The sequence below is a fragment of the Pan troglodytes genome, chromosome 21 (genome assembly GCF_028858775.2).
Source record: "Pan troglodytes isolate AG18354 chromosome 21, NHGRI_mPanTro3-v2.0_pri, whole genome shotgun sequence".
Lineage (NCBI taxonomy): Eukaryota > Metazoa > Chordata > Mammalia > Primates > Hominidae > Pan > Pan troglodytes.
In genome coordinates this window covers 50873952-50895402 of record NC_072419.2, presented here as the reverse complement: position 1 = coordinate 50895402, position 21451 = coordinate 50873952, and the positions used below count along the sequence as shown (strand labels likewise).

Here is a 21451-nt window from a genome sequence, read left to right as displayed (position 1 = left end):
GAAAAAGCCTGCCATTCTCTTGACCCACATGCACGTCCTGCCCCCTCCAAGGCTGCTAGTTCCTTTAGGGGCAAAATTGTGAAAGAGTAGTCTAAACCTTCTTCCTCTTCTTACCTCCACTTCTTTCTTACCTTATTCCCATGCGGATTCTACCCTCACTCAGGCCTCTAGAACGGTTCCTCTACGGCAGTGGTTCCCAATCTTGACTACGTGTTTTTTAAAAAAAAGTCCTCCACCTGGGCCTGCCACCAAGGATTTTTCTTTAATTGACCTCAGATGGGGTTGAGGCCTTGGGAACTGGCCAGAACTTCCCGTGCTCCTAATTCGCAGCCGGGGTTAAGAACTACTCCTCTGAAGCCCCCAGTGCCTGCGCTTTTAGCCCGACGGACAAGTTTCTGCCCTTCCATCCTGTGACCTCCAGCAGGGCCTGACCATGTGAGTTTTCTGTGGCTGCCGTGACAAGTTGCCACACCCTGCATGGCTTCAACCAACAGAAACGTGTGCCCTGGCAGTTCTGGGGCCCAGAAGTCCAACATCAAGATATCATCAGAGCCACATGCCCACTGAAGGCTCTCGGGGGAATCCATTCCTTGCCTCTTCTGGTTGCTGGTGGCTCCAGGCATTCCTTGGCTTATGGCCGCATCATTCCAGTCTCTGCCTCTGAGGTCACGTTGCTGCTTCCTCTTGTGTGTGTTTCTCTTAAAACTCTCTGCTTCTGTCTTATAAGGATACCTGTGATTGCATCTAGGGCCCAACCAGATAATCCAGGATAAACTCTTCCTGTCAAGACATTTAATAATCACACTTTGCCATATAAGGTAATTTTTTTTTTCTTTTTTGAGGTGGAGTTTTGCACTTTCACCCAGGCTGGAGTAAAGTGATTTAATCTCGGCTCACTGGAATCTCTGCCCCCAGGTTCAAGCAATTCTCCTGCCTCAGCCTCCTGAGTAGCTGGGATTATAGGTACCCGCCACCATGCCCAGCTAACTTTTATATTTTTAGTAGACATGGGGTTTCACCATGTTGGCCAGGCTGGTCTCGAACTCCTGACCTCAGGTGATCCACCCGCCATAAGGTAATATTTTTTTTTTGAGAGGGAGTATTGCTCTGTTGCCCAGGCTGGAGTGCTAGTGGCTCAATCTCGGCTCACTGCAACCTCCGCCTCCCAGGTTCAGATGATTCTCCTACCTCAGTCTCCTGAGTAGCTGGGACTACAGGTGCATGCCACCATGCCTGGCTGATTTTTGTATTTTTAATAGAGAGGGGATTTCACCATGTTGGCCAGGCTGGTGTTGAACTCCTAACCTCGACTGATCCACCCACCTCAGCCTCCCAAAGTGTTGGGATTACAGGCATGAGCCACCACGCCCGACCCATATAAGGTAATCTTTACAGGTTCTGGGGATTAGGATTAGCATGTAGACAGCTTTGTGGAGGCCACCATTCAGCCCACTATGCTAACCCTGTGAACCGTTGCTTGCTTCTCCTTGACATCTGACGGCCTGGCCTTCTGCATACCACACACCCTCCCACCTCTCTGGCCACAGTTCTGTAGGCTCAGCCTCCTCCGTAAGGCCATTAAGTGCTTGTGCTGGTCAAAGCTTCATCCTAGGCCTTTTCCTTACCTCCCTTGATATTTTCTCCCTAGGCGAGCTCCTTCAAGCCCACAGCTTCTGTGTTTACCCACACTCCTACCTACATTCCCAGCTTGGGCTTCTCAGGCCAGCTCTAGACTCTTGTATCCCACTGGGTTCTTCCACTTACCTTTGGATATCTCAAAGGCATCTCCAGTTGGCTGGGCACGATGGTTCACACCTGTAACCCCAGCACTTTGGGAGGCCGAGGTGGGCAGATCACTTGAGGTCAGGAGTTCAAGACCAGCCTGGCCAATATGGTGAAACCCCATCTCTACTAAAAATACAAAAATTAGCTGGGCATGGTGGTGGGTGCCTGCAGTCCCAACTACTCGGGAGGCTGAGGCAGGAGAATCGCTTGAACCCGGGAGGTGGAGGTTGCCGTGAGCCGAGCTGGAGCCACTGCACTCCAGCCCGGGCAACAGAGCGAAACTCCGTCTTAAAAAAACAAAAGGCGTCTCTAGTGTAACATAACTAAGACCAAACCAATCATGCCTCCCTCCCCCGCATCCTCCCTCCTGGAGGGAGCTCCAGGACTTGGTCTTCTCTTCCAGAGTTCTCTGTCTCAAACTGCGGGAATTGCTCCCCACCCAGGCCTAACCTGAAGTGTGAGCCTTGGCATCTCTTTCTATCCACCTGTTTTTCCTCTATGCACCTCACAACCCTGGTCCAAGCCACCGTCATCTTTCAAATGGCTGCAGTAGCCTCTAACTGGCCTTGGAGGAGCCGTCCTCTTTCTCTAACCAGCCGCCAACCCTGCAATGGCCTCTGTGTGCTTTCCAGATAAAGCCTGACTCCTCGTGGCCCGCACAGCCCTGCCTGGGTGGTCCTATCCTGCAGCCTCTCCAGTACCATGAACCCTCCCTTCTCTGAACCTCTATTTAATCCGTTTCATACACCCCGTTTTCTCCTGCCATAGGGCCTTGCACATGCTTTTCCTTCTGCCTGGAATTTTCTTCCTGCCTCCCTCCGCACCCCTGCCTTGTGTTGTGGGTTCCTCGCTATCCTCTAGCTTTTCGCTCAGGCTCATTGTTGGCCCTCTAGATGTATTCACTTCTCTTGTTTGTTACCCTCTGTCATAGGACTGTGTTTGTACTTCCCAAGGAGTCGTCTTGGTTTGTGACTGTACATTTTCCCATGTGACATTTGCTTAATGCCTCTCCCACTCTGGGGCCTGTACAAGCTCCAGGAACAGGACTTGGACCCTCCTGTTTAACTCTACAATCTAGCATCCAGCAGGAGCGCAGGCCTTCGTTGACTTTTATTTTATTTTTATTTTTTATTTTTGAGATGGAGTTTCGCTCTTGTCGCCCAGGCTGGAGTGCAGTGGCGTAATCTCGGCTCACTGCAGCCTCTGCCTCCCGGGTTCAGGTGATTCTCCTGTCTCAGCCTCCCAAGTAGCTGGGATTACAGGTGCGCGCCACCACGCCTGGCTAATTTTTTGCATTTTTAGTAGAGATGGGGTTTCACCATGTTGGCCAGGCTGGTCTCAAACTCCTGGCCTCAGGTGATCCACCCACCTCGGCCTCCCAAAGTGGCTGAATTACAGGCGTGAGCCCCCATGCCCAGCCTTCATTGACTTTTAGTTGACAACTATTTAGCATTTGCTATGTGCCAAGAACTCCCTGCCTACTAATGCAGTTAACCCTCATGAAGCCTAGAAGGAAGGACTGCCATTCTCCCCACTTAACAGATGAGAATGCCGAGGCACAGGAAGTGAAGTGACTTTCTCAGGGTCAAGCAGGGAGTGAGTGGAGGAGCCGAGATTCCAGCTCTAACCGCATGATGCTCTATACAGTGTGACTCCGGCTCTCTGGCGGGGCACTCTCCATAGCCCTGTGAGGGTTAAGGATAGAAAACAGAGGCTCAGAGAGGTGAGGTCCCTTGCCTGAGGTCACACAGCTGGTTGGCCGTTCCCTGGGCTATAAGCTTCGGTATTCCCAATGCTGAGCATATTTTGAGAACCCGAGAAACAGACGTTTGGCTGGGTGGGAACTGAACTCATTTTGTCAGGGAATTCAACAACTAAGTTGGCCCTGAGACTGGGTGTGAAGACCGCTCTGTCCCCTGCCAGCTGGATGACCTCAGGAGAGATCTGATGACTCTGAGGTCCTGCTGATAGGACCTCTGGTGTCTCTGTTCCCTGCTGGCCTCCCCTGGGCCTGGGTTGGGTTTCCTCTGCAGGAGGCAGCTCATGTATGTGCTCCTAGACGCCCTTGGGCCAGCAGCTCCTTGGCTGTTCCTCCCTGAGCCAGGGCAGCCAACTTTCTTATCCAGCTCTCCATGCTCCCCACCCCAGCATGAGATGTCAGCTGAGAGTTTTCTGGATCTCCCCTGGCTGGGGGGAAAGCTTCCATCATTTGGAACAGGAACAGCAGGAACAGCAAAGTCCCTTTCCCCACCGTCTTCCACTGCCTGCTGTGCTTCTCCTAACAGCTCATGGTAAACACCCTGACTGAGCGGCAGGGGCTGTTTCCTTTGGGCTATCCATGTCCACCTACACTGCCCTTTTTAATCCTTACAATTTTTCTTGGACAGGGGAGCATAATATTCCATTGTTTTTCAGTTGAGGAAACTAAGGCTCAGAGAGGTCAAGTGTCTTGTCTGAGGTCACACAGCAGAACTGGGAGTCAAGCCAGATGGGCTGCCTCCAAGGATCCTACTCTTAAACTCTAGAGTACCAGAAAGATCTTCCGTTGCCTAATATTGATTCCTGATAGGCTATGCTTGAGTAGCATCTGCTTTTGAAAATGGAGCCTGGGTCGTTTGCGGTGGCACATACCTGTAATCCCAGCACTTTGGGAGGCTGAGGTGGGTGGATCACCTGAGGTCAGGAGTTTGAGACTAGCCTGAGCAACATGGTGAAACCCCGTCTCTACTAAAAATACAAAAATTAACTGGGCGTGGTGGCACCTGCCTATAGTCCCAGCTACTCCAGAGGCTGAGGCACAAGAATTGCTTGAACCCAGGAGGTGGAGGTTGCAGTGAGAGGAGATCACGTCACTGCACTCCAGCCTGGGAGACAGAGCAAGACTCCATCCGTCTCAAAAAAAGAAAACGAAAATGGATCCTGAATTTTGAAATATGCTGTGACTCTTCCCTAGTTTGGGACATCTGGGTCAATCCCTTTTGTTAAAGTAGTTTATTTAGTTGGCTGAGAGCGGGAGCTGCCTACGTGACCTGGAGCACAAGCTTTGGAATTGGGCTTGGGTTAGAATTCCGCCTCTGCCACTCACCAGCTGCGATTAAGAACAAAGATACTGGGTTGGGCTTCTGCCTCTATTACTTGCAATCTGTGTGGCCTTGGATGAGATATTTAACCCCTCCGAACTTCAGTGTCCTCAATTGTGAAAGAGATCGAGATAACAGCTGAACCCACATCCCAGGAGCGGATTAAATGAGATAGTGCAGTACAGAGTTTACCGAAGTATATGGGGTCAGCAGCCAGCCAGTAAAATGGTGGCTAATGGTTATCATGATTAATGTTAACATTAAGCTCTGAAAGGTCCTTCGTGAACTCATAGGTATTTGTTCTCTCTCTCCCTCTCTCTCTCTTCCCCCTGCCCCCTTGCAGGTAGAACTGCATGTCCACCTAGACGGATCCATCAAGCCTGAAACCATCTTATACTATGGCAGGTAAGTCCATACAGAAGAGCCCTCTCTCCCTGGGATTTGAGTGGGGTCCCCAGCTCCACCCAGAGGCCCCTGGGGAATTCCAGGGTCACTGTTCCTTCCTGTCTCCCTGTGGGAATCAAGCCAGCTCCAGGCCAGAAGTGGGACTGTGAGGACATGGAGGCCTCAGCACTGAGCTGGAGACCCGCAGACCAACTCCTGAGCTTTCTGGGCCTCTGAGTCTTGTCCTCCTGGTGTCAGGTGAGCCAGGCCTGAACCTGCTCTCCCCACCCACCAACATACGTGCATGAAGGTAGTTCCCAGGGCTGAATCCGTCTTTTTTTTTTTCTTTTGAGATAGAGTCTTGCTCTGTCGCCCAGGCTGGAGTGCAGTGGCACGATCTCGGCTCACTGCAACCTCCACCTCCTGGGTTCAAGTGATTCTCCTGCCTCAGCCTCCTGAGTAGCTGGGATTACAAGCACATGCCACCACATCCAGCTAATTTTTGTATTTTTAGCGGAGATGGGGTTTCACCATGTTGGCCAGGCTGGTCTCGAACTCCTGACCTCAAGTGATCCACCCAGCTTGGCCTCCCACAGTGCTGGGATTACAGGCATGAGCCACTGTGCCTGGCTTCTGTCTTTTGACTTAACTGAGAGCCTATATATAGCAGGTGATGTGCTCACATGAGATGCCAGTACAATTTCTTGAGCATCTCCTAGAGCTGGGCTGGGCTTTATCAGCTCATTGAATTCCTCCACGCTTGGAAGAGAAGGATATGCTCTCTGCATTTTACTGAGGAGGGAATGGGCTCAGCCAAGACAGTTGTCCAAGGTCACACAAATTAATAGCAGATCAAGAGTTGAACCCAAGGCTGTCTGACCCCTAAGGCTTTACTACATCATCAGGGTCATAACCTGCTAGGAGTCACGGAAAAGTGGCTCCCCAGCTCTGGGCCTAAATCTCTGCATCTTCCAAGTGAGAACACACTTCCTGCCTCAGCTCTCAGAGATGCTAGGGGGCCAGAGGGTCCCCCTGTTCCCCAGCGAGGAAGGTTCTTCCCTTCCTACCCAGACCTCAAGGGCTCACAGCAGCTCCTCTCTTAGGACCAGCTTTTAAGGGCAGGGACTTTAAAGGCCAGTGGATCTGGATTCAAATTTGGACATATTATCTCCTGTCTGCGAACTTGGTCTCTATCAACTGAGGCTAAGAACAGGCCCTCCCTAGAGAGATGACCTAGGAGCTAGGGGCTCCTTGTCCACCCAGCCCTGCCCCAGCAGACCTGTGTTCCTAGGATGTTTGCACAACACTCATTTTGTTTGGAGCTGAAAGAACTCAGCCTCTCCCTCACAGTTTTGAAATTCAGCTCGGGACCCAAATTTGAACATTTCTGCTCCATAAGCCAGAATCCTGTTATTCAGAGGCCTGCCCTCATGGAGAGAATGAGGGATCCCGGGGGGTTGCCCCCAACTCTCGGGAGCATCTCCACCAACTCCCTGAGAGATTTCTGGTAAGTCCACTATTCTCTATCTTTTCGCACTTCCAGGGACCTTTTTCTGCCCCAGGAAGCTGCCATTGATTTAATTCCTATTTAACTGCAAGGCATAAGCACATTAGCATCTCCTGTGTGCCAAACACTTCTTTAAGTGCGTTACCCGGGTTAAGTTATTGAAGCCTCACAACAGTTTGTAAGATAGGAACTCTATTGCCGTCATTTACAGATGAGGAGACTGAGCCGTGGTAGGTGGAGTAAGGTGCCCAGTAAGCACAGGGCGGAGGTTTGAACCCAGATAGTCTGCCCCCGAGTCCATGGCCCTGGCCATTACCCCCTGTCAGTTAGAGGTTTTGGTAAAGTGACGCCCGTAAAATGCTTAGTTCAGGGCCTAGCACACATTAATGTGCTCCATAAATGTCACTTAATGATAATATTCTTATTAATTAGAGCTTATATCTCTAAGTGGGGTGAAACCTCTTGGCTTATCTCTGCCTGGCCTTTGCCCATGTCAAGCCGACAACTTGCCACAAGGCCCCTAATGAGGTCGTTCAGTGGGGCACCAAGATGAGATCGAACCCAGGCACTCATTAAGGGGTCACGGAGGGCTCATCAGCTGCAGCCAGGGGCTGGGAGCGCCGGGTGGGGCTAAGAGAAAGGGGAAAGGAGCTGCCGGGAGGGGCACTGGTCTGATCGTCCATTCCTCACACCACCTCTGGGCCTTGGAGATGGCGTGCGGCAGGTGCCAGCTGGAGCTTGGCCTGAAGTCAGCAGGCAGGGGACTGGGGAATTTGTCACACTCAGATATGGGTGTCTGTAAATGCACACAAATATGGGCTAAGAATGGAAGGAGGAGGGGAGCCCCTGGCCTGAGCCCCGCTAGGCCCAATTCAGTGGCCCTTTTTCCAGCTCTGGGACTCAGGCCTGCTTCATTAACTGTCCTCACCCATTTCTCCTTCCTCCAGTTCCCAGGATTCTGGCCTTTTCAGGGGCCTCTCCAACCTCTTTCTCAGTCTTGTTTATAACCCTGTCAACTATTTCTACAGAGATTCTGAAACTGGCTGCTCTTTCCTCCAATCACTGCCCTGGTCTGGGCCACTACTGCCCCTCCCTGGTGCTGTGGCCTCCTGATTGGTCTCAGCCATCTACTCTGGCCTTCCTCTCTACGGGCCCTGCAGTGCTGTAGTTGGAGCAAGAGCCTTAACCCATGGTCTTCCCAGCTCATTCCCCAGCTTCCCCATCTCACTCAGAGTCAAAGCCAAAGTCCACACATGGGCCTTAAAGTTCTGCAAAGCCTGCATTGCCTCTCTGACCTCTCTAAGGCTCCTTGCTTAGTCCACACTGGATGTTTTTCAAACATGCCAGACCTAGGAAACAGAGTCTGGGTTACTTGCCCAAGGTCACACAGCCTTTAAGTCACAGAGCTGGGATTCAAACCCAGACCACTGGGCTTCAGGGTCTGCTCTTTCTCATGACACACAAAATTTCATTTCTTCCTCTGTGCACCCCTACATGGAAAATATTATGTTTTACTGACAAGGGCACCAAGGGTCTTAGAGGGGAGAGCTCCTGCCTGGGATGATGTGGTAAATAGGGGTGGGAGATGGACTTGACCTGCAACCCCTGAGCTCATCCTCCCTCCCTCCCTGGGCTCCTGATGGTGGGCTTCTTGTGGCTGTGTTGCCCACCAAGGCCGGAAGAGGACCAGACAGTACCCCAGCACAGCAGCTGTGGCTGACCAGGGAGTAGGGATCATCTAAGAACAAAGCGTGCATGGTGGCTCACGCCTGTAATCCCAGCACTTTGGGAGGCCAAGGCGGGTGGATCACCTGAGGTCAGGAGTTCAAGACCAGCGTGGCCAACATGGGGAAACCCCGTGTCTACTAAACATACAAAAAATTAGCCAGGCGTGGTGGTGGGCATCTATAATCCCAGCTACTTGAGAGGCTGAGGCAGGAGAATCGCTTGAACCAGGGAGGTGAAGGTTGCAGTGAGTCGAGGTCATGCCATTGTACTCCAACCTGGGCAACAAGAGCAAGACTCTGTCTCAAAAAAACAAAACAAAAGAAAAAACAGAGCGTGGCCCTATGAGGAGCCTTGGCTTGTGTGGGTGGCCAGGGACAGCAAGAGGTGCCAGGGCCCTAGGAACAGCTCTTTCCTGCTTCAACTTTGGGCTCCAGATGGGCGCTTTCCAGCTCAGTCTGAGCAGCTTCTGGAAGCCGTGTCCCGTGGGAGACACTGGGAGTCCCCTGTGCTCTTTGTCTCCTGTCGGGCCCCCACATTAGCTCTCTGGCCTCAGCTCTGGCTTCCCTCCAATTTGTTTCCCACGCAGCAGCCAGAGGAGATTTTAAAAAGGTAAATTATTTCATGCTAGTCCCCTGCTTGAAATCCTACAGTGCCTTCCCAGTGCTTTCAGCCAAAGCCCCAGTCCCTTCCTAAGCCCAGCCTGGCCCTGCCCTCCCTGGTGCATCATCTGCACAAACGCCTGCTCTCTGACCTCCAGTCACCCTGCACTTCCAATGCCCGCTGCTTCCTGCCTGCAGCTTTAGTACAGACCCCTCCCCTGCCCAGAACTGCCCCCACCCCAAGGCTTCTGCTGAAATGTCACCTCCTCAGAGAGGCCTTCCCTGGCTGCTCTGTCTAAACTGTGTGTTGAGAAGTTCCTTCTTGATGGTTGTTGAGGAGGGAGGCTGGAGAAGAAGAATCAAAGAGGAGAAATAGAAAGCAAAATAATTTGTTCTTGGGGACCGGCTGGTGCTGGGCACGGGGAGGCGCCCGTCTCTGGCGTGGGCAGCTGGGTAGATGGAGGAGCCGTATTTGGAAATGTGGAACCCAGGAAGGGAGTGATCTAGAGGAAGGGGAAAGGTGGCACGACATGCCTGCCTCTCAACAGGCAGCCAGACACATGGGTCTGTCTTGGTCACTGCTATCTGCCCAGTGCCCAGCACATCACAGGCCCTCAGTGGTGGTGTGTGGGCATAGAGAATTAGAAGCTGTGGACCTCTGGATCCGGAGCTGAAAACCACCAAAGGAGATGAGTTGGCCTGGCCAGGTGTGTAAAAGGCAGAGTCTGAGAGAGAACGACCAGAGGGCAGAGCCCCCACAGGTGGAGTCCTGGGGGCTGGAGGGAGACCATTAGGAGAATCGCACATGGCTGGTGCAGCAGGTCCCAGGCAAAGGTGGCCACTGGGTTTGGCAATATGGGAGCCAGAGCCCTAGTGTCATCTCCCTGCCTTCTACCCAGCAGTTCCCAGAGCGATATCCCCAACAGTGTTTGACAACTGGTACAGGCTCTTCAGGGGCCACAGTTACTGGGCAAGGCCTTGTGAGGGTGACTTTGGGGCAGCTGGCCAGCAGTGGGAGGGGAAGCAGTCTCAGGGGAACCCGAGGCACTGAGCTCCGACCTCCAGGTGCCAGTGCTGCACCAGGGCACGGTTCCCCTGCAGGCTCTTACAGGGATTAGGGGCTGGTAAGGAGCAGTGATTAGGGGCTGACTAGCAGGCTGGTGGGCACCAGCGTGACCCCTTGGTGGTACCCTCTGGGCACTCATGGGGACTGGGGCTAACAGATGGGGAAGGGAGCACATTCAGGGGGCTTAGGAAACATATTTATGTAGGGAAGCATTTTAATATTTTAATAACAGAAGCTATTAAAGGACTTACAAACTTACTTACAAACACTAAAACACTATTTGGTCAAACTTCTGTTTCTTTGGCACTTTCCTCCTTTTTACTTTTTTTTTTTTTTTTGAGACAGGGTCTCGCTCTGTCACCCAAGCTGGAGTGCAGTGGTGCAATCTTGGCCCGCAGTAGCCTTGACTTCCAGGCTCAGGTGGTCCTCCCACCTTAGCCTCCCAAGTAGCTGGGACTACAGGTGCACGCCACCACGCCTGGTGAATTTTTGTTTTGAAGGGGTTTCACCGTGTTGCCCAGGCTGGTTTCAAACTCCTGGGCTTAAGTGATCCGCTAGCCTTGGCTTCCCAAAGTACTGTGATTACAGGTATGAGCCACTGCACCCGGCCTCCTATTTTTCTGTTTCTGCTTTGTGGATAATTGGATGCTTGGACCTCCTGATTTAATCTTCTAATTTCCTTAACTGTTTACTCCTATTTTTCATCATCTTGTCTTTTTGTTCTACTTTGTGGAGGATTTCTTCACTTTTAGCTTCCAGTTCTTTTCTTACATCGTGACAGTTGCTGCCGCATTCTCTTGTAAATTTCCAAGGGCTCGTTCTTGGGTTCTGAATGTTCCCTCCTTTCAAGGATGTTGTGTCTTCTCATCTCTTTGAGGATATTCATGTCTTTTTTGTTTTGGTTCTTAGGTTTTCATCTGTTCTCTGTGCTGTTTCCTCGGAGTGCTTTTGTCTATTCTCTTGTTTTGTCCCTCGTGTTAGAAGCATTTCTTTTTTTTTTTTTTTTTTTTTTTTTGTGATACAGAGTCTCGCTCTGTCACCAGGCTGGAGTGCAGTAGCATGATCTCGGCTCACCACAGCCTCTGACTCCCTGGTTCAAGCGATTCTCCTGCCTCAGCCTCCTGAGTAGCTGGAATTACAGGCACACACCACCACACCCAACTAATTTTTGTATTTTTAGTAGAGACGGGGTTTCACCATGTTGGCCAGGATAGTCTCAATCTCCTGACCTCATGATACTCCCACCTTGGCCTGGGAGGCCAAAGTGCTGGGATTACAGGCGTGAGCCACCGTGCCCAGCCTAGAAGCATTTCTTAATGTCTGGTGTTCTCTGGCTGTCCGTTTTATCTTAAAAAAAAAAAAAAAAGGGGGAAACTGAGGCTCGAGGTGACTTTGTGAGCTGGAGCAGAGCCGGGATGGGATGAGGAGGCAGGAGCATGTGCAGAAGAGAGGGAGCCCCCCTGAGCTCGCACCCTGCTTCCCGTGGCTAGGAGGGGAGGCCGAGATGCTTGGGGAGAAATGGAGGCTCCAAGCCAGAGGGGCTGTTTCCAGCACGCTCTTACTGAGCGCTGCTGTAGTCCAGCCTGGTGTGGCGGCTGTGGGCAGGGAGGGGAGAGAGGTCTGAGCTGGCTGGCGGCCCACTGGGCCCCTCCCCTGAGCCTCCACCGGCCCTCTCCCAGTGCGCTGGGCTGGGCAAGCCTCTGATGTGCCAGCCAGATGGAGGGTGAAGTCCTGACGCCTGCCCCTACCCTGGGAATTGTGATGCTGCAGTTACTGCCCCTGATAACCCCCGACTGGGCATAGGACCAGCTGGCTGAGCCAGCTCCTGGGGCTGAGGAGGAAGCCATGAGCTTGACCTGGCACTTTCCTTGTCTCCAAGCATCAGTCAACCAAGGATATGGAGGGGGTGTGTGCATGGGTGCACACATACACACACACACACACGACTTCAACCTGTTTATCCCCCTTGAGATTTGCTGACTTGTGCATTGGGGGTAGAAGGTGCTGGAAAAATTCCGGTCCTGGTTCTCAGTTTCCCCATCTGTCCAGTGGGAGCAGCTGGACTGAGAGACGCCCATGTCTCCTGCTGTGGTCCTGCAAGGAGGCTGGCGCTCCTGAGTCTGCTCCACCCTGGCCTGTCAGGCCTGCCTGGATCCTGCCCCAGGTTGGTCCACCACTCACTGTTTTGCTTCCAGGAGGAGAGGGATCGCCCTCCCAGCTAACACAGCAGGGGGGCTGCTGAACGTCATTGGCATGGACAAGCCGCTCACCCTTCCAGACTTCCTGGCCAAGTTTGACTACTACATGCCTGCTATCGCGTGAGTTGCCCCCAACCCGCAGGTCCTGGGGCAGCATCGATCCCTATGACTAGGACCAGGCCTGTCCCTCAGCCTGTGGGGGCCAGAGAAGTTGCTCTGAAACCACAGCTGTCTTTCTCACCATTGTGTACACTTAGTGAGTCTCTCCAGTGCCTTTAGGCCTCAGTTTTCCCTTCTGAGATGTGGGTGTGATGGACTGAAATTGCTTCAACTTCTACAGAGAAATGGCAGAATATGGGAGCTAAGAACACAGGGTCAGAGGCAGTGCAGAGCTTGAACCCGGGCCATCTATCTCCTAGTTCAGGGCTTCGTGTTGTGAGGGGAGGAGAGGCCTGAATATAGGGTGGGGGCGGGGAGATGTGGGGAAGATTCTCCCAAAGGCTTTTTCTTTTTCTTGTCTTGAGTCGCTAGGGAACAGCACTAGGTACCGAAAAGGCCCAGAAGGGGTACGGGTGAGTGCTAGAGAGAAATTTCCATGACTGCTTTATTTATTTATTTATTTATTTATTGAGACAGAGTCTCACTCTGTTGCCCAGGCTGAAGTGCAGTGGTGCGATCTCAGCTCACTGCAACCTCCACCTCCCAGTTTAAGGGATTCTCCTGCTTTAGCCTCCCAAGTAGCTGGGATCACAGGCACCCACCATCACACCCAACTAATGGTTTTGTATTTTTAGTAGAGATGGGGTTTTACTATGTTTGCCAGGCTGGTCTCGAATTCCTGACCTCAGGTGATCTGCCCGCCTCGGCCTCCCAAAGTGCTGGGATTACAGGCGTGAGCCACTGCGCCCGGCCTCCATCCTCATCCTCGAGATGCAAGAACTTCTGGTGACCCCTTCTCCTGAGAGTGGCCTGATCTCCCCTGGGCAGGGCACTTTCTTCCCACGCTGGGCTCTCCCAGCACTTGTGTGCCTTCCCTCACACATTCTAGTAATCACTTCATTTTCACTCTTCATGGTGGAAACTTCCAGCTAAGCACAGTCCACCATTACGTGATCAACACAGTGGCCCTGGCAGGCCAATTTGTGCCTTGCTTCTGGAATAAACATGCCGTAATAACAACGAAAATGTTTTGAGCATTTGTCCGCTCTGCTCCAAGCACTGACCCGGGTGGGGTTTATGAAGTTTGACTCATTTGTCCCCGCAATAACTCCTTGACCTAGGTGTCAGAGGGTGACTAACCAGGGGTCACACAGCAGATAAGTGTGGGCACAAGGATCCAAGTCCATGACTGTATCCCACGTGTCTCCCACATCCAGGCATCCCTCTGGACTTGTCCAGCTGTGTCCTTTTCTCTCATTTCTCTTCCCTGCCAGCCTTAACTCCATCACCAACAAATATTGGGCTACTCTGTCCTAGGCATGGTCCTCAGCTGAGAGGTCACAGCCATCACAAGACAGAGGGATCCTTGCCACATGGAGACTGCATTCTAGTAGGGAATACAGCAAACTGGCTGATAAGCCATATGACACGCAATGTTGAGTAGTGATAAGGACCTGGGAGAAAAAGAAAGCCCAGGAGAATGGTGGAGGGGCCGTTTTAAGATAAGGCGGTCTGGGCCAGGTGCAGTGGCTCACTCCTGTAACCCCAGCACTTTAGGAGGCTGAGGTGGGCGGATCATGAGGTCAGGAGATCGAGACCATCCTGGCTAACACAGTGAAACGCTGTCTCTACTAAAAATACAAAAAATTAGCCGGGCGTGGTGGCACGCGCCTGTAATCCCAGCTACTCAGGAGGCTGAGGCAGAAGAATCACTTGAACCCAGGAGGCAGAGGCTGCAGTGAGCTGAGATGGCGCCACTGCACTCCAGCCTGGGCGACAGAGCAAGATTCTGTCTCAAAAAAAAAAAAAAAAAAAGATAAGGTGGTCAGGGAAGGCCTCTCTGAGGAGGTGAAGCTTCAGCTGGCTCTAAACCAGGGGAGCAGGAGAGACGCAGTGTAGGACAGTATCGGGGAAGAGCAGGCCTGTGTCTTCACCGGTGGCCTCAGGGAATGAGGGAGAAGGAAGATGCTGGGGAGGCTGGCAAGGCCTGGAGGATGCAGGCCTTGTGGGCAGGACCTGGGAGTTGAGATGTCACTCTCCGTGGCAGGAAGCTACTGGGGCTTCGAGGGGAGAAGTGATATGCTTTGATTTACCTTCTTAAAAGATTGCCCCAACTGCTGGGTGGAGAACAGGATGACAGGGGCAAGCATGGAGACAGGGAGGCCAGTTAGAGATGGCGTGATTCAGGCCAGGATGGAGGGGTGAGAACTGGCATGCAGTTCCAAAGTAGAGCTGATAGGACTTGCCCAGTGTCTGGGATCTTATCCAGTGGATGCCCAGAGCTTGGGTCTGGGGGATGAAGTGGGTTTAATCTGCCAAGGGTTGGGGATGTCATTTGCTCCTGGAGCTCCCAAGGGACTTGGGGAAGGTTGTTCCCAACCCCTTTCTTCCCTTCCCAGGGGCTGCCGGGAGGCTATCAAAAGGATCGCCTATGAGTTTGTAGAGATGAAGGCCAAAGAGGGCGTGGTGTATGTGGAGGTGCGGTACAGTCCGCACCTGCTGGCCAACTCCAAAGTGGAGCCAATCCCCTGGAACCAGACTGAGTGAGTGATGGGCCTGGAAGGGGCCATGCTGAGGGTGTGGCTGGGAGGCTCAGCTCTGAGACTGGAAGGGCGAACTGCTGGGAATCCCTGACCCAAGCAAGACCTTGTTCTTGCCCCCAGTCTGGTCCATGGCCTCAGAAAGATGGGTTTAACTCTGTCACAAGAGACGTGGTTCCCATCCTCCCTTTGCCGTTATGTTCTTACCTTGGGCACAAGTGTTTGGCTGTGTCTTGCTCTGGCCACAGGCCTGCTGTCCAGGAATGTTAACCTGCTTAGCCACCCAGGATTTCTGAGGGGTCTCCCTTGTCACTGATGCTGATCAGATCTCTAAAGGCCCTAAAGGTCCTGCTCTAACTTCATAACTCAAGTGAGTCTGGCCCATTTCTAGCCCCCTGCCTGGGCCCCCATGGATCTCTAAGTGGTATCACAAAACCACCCTGCCCCATTTTCTGAGCCATGATTCTGATACATATAGAATGTGAACATCATGGCAGGCCCAAGCTTAGCAATGCTGTCCATCTGGGGGTGGGAGGGCCGTGTTGACACCCCACACCTCCCACTAAGATCTAGGAGCACCCAGCTGCTTTAAGAGCCAGAGGGACATGCTAGGGCCTGGGGGCATCTCTGCCAGTCTTTCCTCTGAGGCAGTGGGTCAGTGGGGGAGGAGGGTCCTCCCCAAAGCCTCCTCTTCCTCCTCTGTCCCAGTCCCAGAGCTGCCCTTTAGGCCTTCCTTTTGCCTCAGGCCCATCCCTACTCCTCTCCTCACACAGAGGGGACCTCACCCCAGACGAGGTGGTGGCCCTAGTGGGCCAGGGCCTGCAGGAGGGGGAGCGAGACTTCGGGGTCAAGGCCCGGTCCATCCTGTGCTGCATGCGCCACCAGCCCAGTGAGTAGGATCACCGCCCTGCCCAGGGCCGCCCGTCTCACCCTGGCCCTGACCTCCTGGCCTAGCAGTGGGGCTGTACCTGATCTCCCCTGTGCCCCACAGCCCCATGGTGTCCCCTTGAGCCCACTGGCAGGAACTTGGGGCTTCCTGAAACAACTGGAGACCTCCTAGGCAGGCTCAGAACTTCTGGAGACGTTCTCCCCAGGGACGCCATGCCTTTATAGCCACCCTGCAGGAAGCTCAACACCAAATAGGAACGTAACTATTGAAAAAAAAATCTAGGCTAGATTCTGATCAGCCCATAGTCCTCCCTCGAGACCCAGTGGACGAGGCCCCATCCTGTCTGGGCCTGAATAGGTCTGATTTCCAGGATTTCTGAGGGGTCTCCCTTGTCACTGACGCAGATCAGATCTCTAGAGTTTGTGCCTCATGGTGCACAGCCTCACTGTGTGATATTGGGCAGGTCACACTGCTGCTCTGGTTATGCACCAAGACACCTCAGTTGTGCACTGTCACAAGGAGATGATCACACTTACTTCATTCCTCTACCCTCAGGATTAGTAAGAACCAAAGAGCTACCTGCACGCATTTCCTCTAATCCTCGCAGCAGCCTGCAAAGCAGAACTACCATTGCTTAGTCCCATTTGATAGATGAGGAAACTGAGGTGGAGTGAGGTGCAGCCTCTTGCAAGGCACAAACCCTGGATTTGTATCCAGGGACATCTAGTTCCAAAGCCTGTGTTCATTCATTCTTTCTTAAACACTTCAGAATAACTTTATTGGTTAAGAGTACCTAATACATTAGCGAGATACTTCCCAATACTAGTGTGAGTTCTATTTTAGATGACGTGTTAAACGGTCCTCCGTTTCCTCATCTGCACATGGGAATAAGCCTACCATGAGTGTTGTTGGAAACACCAGGTGAGAGAAGGGTCCGTGTCATTTACTGAGCTCAGGCCCTGTCCTTGGTGCTTTACACACATGGCCTCGGCAAAGCCTGGCCATGACCCTGTGCAATAGCTGGCAGGGTTCTTTCTGAAAAGGGCGGAAACTGAGGCCATAAGCAGAGCAGTTTTCCGTAGGCCATGTGGTTAGGACATAGCAGTTAGGATTTGAAGACACTGAGCCCTGTTTTGTGCTGGCCTCCCATGGGGGGTTTGGGTGGGACAGCAGGCAGGTAGGCTGGGAGGTCTCTCCATGGTGCTGGTGACAGAGCCTGGGTGGGCATCTCACCCACAGACTGGTCCCCCGAGGTGGTGGAGCTGTGTAAGAAGTACCAGCAGCAGACCGTGGTGGCCATTGACCTGGCTGGAGATGAGACCATCCCAGGAAGCAGCCTCTTGCCTGGACATGTCCAGGCCTACCAGGTGGGTCGTGTGAGAAGGAATGGAGAGGCTGGCCCTGGGTGAGCTTGTCTCCCACCCATAGTTGGGAGAAATCACAAGAACCAGGGACCATGGTGTCTCCTGAGTTCTGAAGTGTGTCTTTGTTGGGTCTTAAGGCTTGGAACTGGAAATCCCCTGGGCCAGGCGTGGTGGTTCATGCCTGTAATCCCAGCACTTTGGGAGGCGAGGCAGGAGGATTGCTTGAGCCCAGGAGTTTGAGACCAGCCAGGGCAACATAGTGAGATCCATCTCTGCAAATACAAAAAAAGTAGTCAGGCATGGTGGTGCATGCCCGTAGTCCCAGCTACTTGGGAGGCTGAGGTGGGAGAATTGCTTGAGTCCTGGAAGTCAAAGCTGCAGTGAGCTGTGATAATGCCACTGCACTCCAGCCTGGGTGACAGAGGGAGACCCTGTCTCAAAAAAAAAAAAAGAAAAAAAGAAAGAAGAAAGAGAAAAGAAAGAGAAAGAAAGAAAGAGAGGAAGGAAGGAAGGAAGGAAAAAGAGGAAGGGAGGGAGGGAGGAAGGAAGGAAAGAAGGAAGGAAGGGAGAGAGAAAGAAAAGCCTCCACTTGGTGTTGGGAGTCCTGTGCTGAGCCTGCTTCTGGCTGTGATTTGCTGTGTGAACCTGGGCAACACTGTGTCTTCTCTGGGCCTCTGTTTCTTCTATTGGGATGACTGAGTTGGAGCCGACATCTCAAAAGTCGCTTCCAGCGTGGTGATGAATGGGCCTCCTGTGGAGGGTGCAGCACGGTGGAGAAGTCAGGGCTCTGGAGTCCCACTGCCCGGGCTCAGAGCTTGGTTCCACACTTCCTGTCTGACCTTGGTCACATTACTTGAGTCCCCTGAGCTTCAGTCCTTCATCGTAAAATGGGTGGGATAATAGTTGTGAATATTAGATAATGTATACAAGTCACTTCATATACTACCTGACACATGGTAACTGGCTAATGAGTGACAGCCACCACTTAGATAAGGACTTGGAGGGTAAAAGACCAGGTTTCCCCATGCTGTTGAAGCAGGCAGCATGACTGGGATGGTTCAATCTCCACAGCGTGGTCAAGGCAGGGCCTGCCGGGGCCCTCCCACTAGGGCACCCATGACCTGGCTCTCCCCCTTCCAGGAGGCTGTGAAGAGCGGCATTCACCGTACTGTCCACGCCGGGGAGGTGGGCTCGGCCGAAGTAGTAAAAGAGGTGAGGGCCTGGGCTGGCCATGGGGTCCCTCCTCACTGCCTCCTCCCATACTTGGCTCTATTCTGCTTCTCTACAGGCTGTGGACATACTCAAGACAGAGCGGCTGGGACACGGCTACCACACCCTGGAAGACCAGGCCCTTTATGACAGAGTGCGGCAGGAAAACATGCACTTCGAGGTAAGCGGGCCAGGGAGTGGGGAGGAACCATCCCCGGCTGTCCCAACTTCCTGTATAGAGAGGCAGAAAGCAGGGCGGGTCCCAGGAACTCGAGGGGTGGCCCCAGGCCCAGACATGGGGGGAGGAATCAGCATGGCCTGGGGCCATCCCTGCCAGCCACACACCTGCTCTTCCAGATCTGCCCCTGGTCCAGCTACCTCACTGGTGCCTGGAAGCCGGACACGGAGCATGCAGTTGTTCGGTGAGCTCTGTTCCCCTGGGCCTGTTCAATTTTGTTCCAGGAAGGCCAAAGAGGGAAGAAACTTTAGGGATTGGGCATCAGCCCATGCTGGGTCTTTTAGATATGAAATCTCTTCGACACCCTGGGAAGCAGGCATTGCCATCCTCATCTTACAAATGAGGAATCCGAGGCCCAGATGTGCTGTGGCTTGACTGGGATTACCCAGCTGCTAACCAGCAGAGCTGGGGCCCTACAGCTCATCAGCTGGAGCAGAACGCTCCATTACTCTGAGGGAAGCTTCCACACTTCCAATTCTCCCAACTCTGCCTCCTGGGCATCGCATAGGAAGCAGGAGTCCCTCTGGCCAGCATGTTCTCTGTTCCTGACACCTGGCCCTTGGGACCCCTGGGCATTCCCCTGAGCACCATCTTGAAGCTTTCCACTGGAGGGTCTGTTCCACCCTGCCTGGCTCCCATCCTGGAGTCTAACCAGGGTCAAGGCCCTCCTTCCGTCCTGTCGCCAAGCCATAGGAGCAGTATCAGGCCTTAGGAAAAAGCCGCCTTCCCCAAGACAAGGACAGCAAGAACTCAGGGTGACCATGGTCAGGCCAGCACTTATCCATCTGCCAGGCATATGAGAAGGGGAGGGGCTTGGGCTCTGATGTTCTGATGACAAGGAGGTCTTGGGGCTTGCCTTAAGGACACGTGGCACCTGTGGAGGTTCTTGGAGGCATGTGGGTATACCATGGGCTGGAAAAAGATCCAGGAGTCATCTGCACAGATATGGTGGCTGAAGGAGAAGCAGTGACCCCAGGAGGTGGTGGAGCAAGAGGGCCTAGGATAGAACCCAGAAGGACAATGGTATTTAAGGGACCAGCAAAAGAGACAAGTAGGAGGAAAGTCAAAAGTGTGGTGTCGCAGAAATCCAGGGAAAAGGTTTCAAGAAACAGTCAACAGTGTGAAATTCTGCTATGCAAGTCGATTATGGTCAGAGCTAGGAAAGATCCATTAGATACAAGATGGTGGTCAGGGATCGTGCCAAGAACAGCTTCCATGGTATGCTGGAATAGCCAGCTCCCAGTGGGACTGAGGAACAAGCAGGGTAGGGTGCAGAGGGGAAGGCTGGAGAGGGTGGCAGCTGGAGGGGGATGTTGCTTTCTTGGCTCCCACCCCCACGCCCCCACCGGCTGCCATTCTGCCTGGTTCCCATGTCTGGCCCCTCTGCTGCCTTTGCCCAGCTCTGGTCTTCAGGATGGGTTGGATTCTGGAGTTTCTGGTTACATAGACTTGAACAAGTCACCTAAGTTCTGAATTTATTTCCCCCTCTGCACAAGGATCAGATCTTTGAGATCTGTTTGAGGCTGCTGTGAGGATCAAAGGCGGGTGAACGTCAGTGTGTTCTGACTATTTATGTAAGAGTAAAAGGAGGCTGGTTCTCTCCTCCTCCCCCTTCTGCAGGCTCAAAAATGACCAGGCTAACTACTCGCTCAACACAGATGACCCGCTCATCTTCAAGTCCACCCTGGACACTGATTACCAGATGACCAAACGGGACATGGGCTTTACTGAAGAGGAGTTTAAAAGGCTGGTGAGTGGGTGTGAGCCATACTGGCCTTGACTCGGGTTTGGGAGTATGGTATCTACAGGTCCAGTCCGGGGCCTGGAATCTTTGGAGAGAGGGAGTGAGTCTGCCTCAACAGTCCAAGACAAGCCCAACCTAGACACTTTCCACAGAGAAGACATCTTTGTGTTGACGTCCTGACCTAGGACCAGGTTTTTGATCCTTTGCTTGGGTTGAGTGCCTTTAAAGAATCCAGTGAAAGCTGTCAACCCTCTCCCCAGAAAGGTGTGTGCAGCAGCTATGAAGTCTTGCACACTCTCTTCAGGTTGTTCTTAAATCCCAGGCTGAATAAGTCCATTCCTGCAGGTGTCTGCAAGGTGTCTCTGGCCCCCTACATGCCACCCTGTCTCTCAAAGGTTTCTCCAACTTCCTTCTCACAGCCCTTTATCATGTAATGACACATTAAGAACACGACCTCATGGTCTCTACTCTGGCACTTGCTGCCGTCTGACAGTGGACAAATCCTTCCCCCTCTAAGCGTATCTGCCCATGTTCAGTGAAGAGGATGGACTATCACTACATTGCTAAGAGCTGCCTTCTTTGTTCTCTGGTTCCATGTTGTCTGCCATTCTGGCCTTTCCAGAACATCAATGCGGCCAAATCTAGTTTCCTCCCAGAAGATGAGAAGAGGGAGCTTCTCGACCTGCTCTATAAAGCCTATGGGATGCCACCTTCAGCCTCTGCAGGTAGGTTCCTGTCAGGGCTTCTGGGCAGTTGCCCTGTCCTGGCCCCAGTGTGGCTTTCTGTGGGACTTCTAGCAAGATGCCCTTCCATTCTTGGGCAGCGCCATGAATGTGTGATGACTCCCTGGTTTCTGGGCCCTGGCTGGGAGCAGCGTCTCATTAGATCGGTTTGTTTTCTATAAAAGTTCTTGAGAGGCTGTTCTAAGGGGAGACTTTCTGAAGCCCAGTCCCAAAGGTCT

At 52.8% G+C, this 21451-nt stretch overlaps 1 protein-coding gene across 14 annotated transcripts in view; it reads left to right on the top strand.

Annotated features, from left to right (window-relative positions):
- Positions 1 to 21451, top strand: part of ADA (adenosine deaminase) — a 32797-nt gene that overhangs the window by 10805 nt on the left and 541 nt on the right. For 6 of the 14 annotated variants that reach the window (XM_063802984.1, XM_063802983.1, XM_001144517.8 and 3 more), the window contains exons 2-11: positions 5209 to 5270; positions 12345 to 12467; positions 14906 to 15049; positions 15820 to 15935; positions 17175 to 17302; positions 18440 to 18511; positions 18588 to 18689; positions 18866 to 18930; positions 20367 to 20496; positions 21113 to 21215. In XM_063802984.1, the coding sequence (XP_063659054.1) occupies positions 12403 to 12467; positions 14906 to 15049; positions 15820 to 15935; positions 17175 to 17302; positions 18440 to 18511; positions 18588 to 18689; positions 18866 to 18930; positions 20367 to 20496; positions 21113 to 21215 (925 nt within the window). In that variant the 5' untranslated portion in view covers positions 5209 to 5270; positions 12345 to 12402. Of the gene's footprint in view, positions 1 to 5208; positions 5271 to 12344; positions 12468 to 12522; positions 12604 to 14905; positions 15050 to 15819; positions 15936 to 17174; positions 17303 to 18439; positions 18512 to 18587; positions 18690 to 18865; positions 18931 to 20366; positions 20497 to 21112; positions 21216 to 21451 lie in introns of those variants that run through there. The other 8 variants (XM_063802987.1, XM_063802986.1, XM_063802985.1 and 5 more) reach the window with 4 other exon arrangements.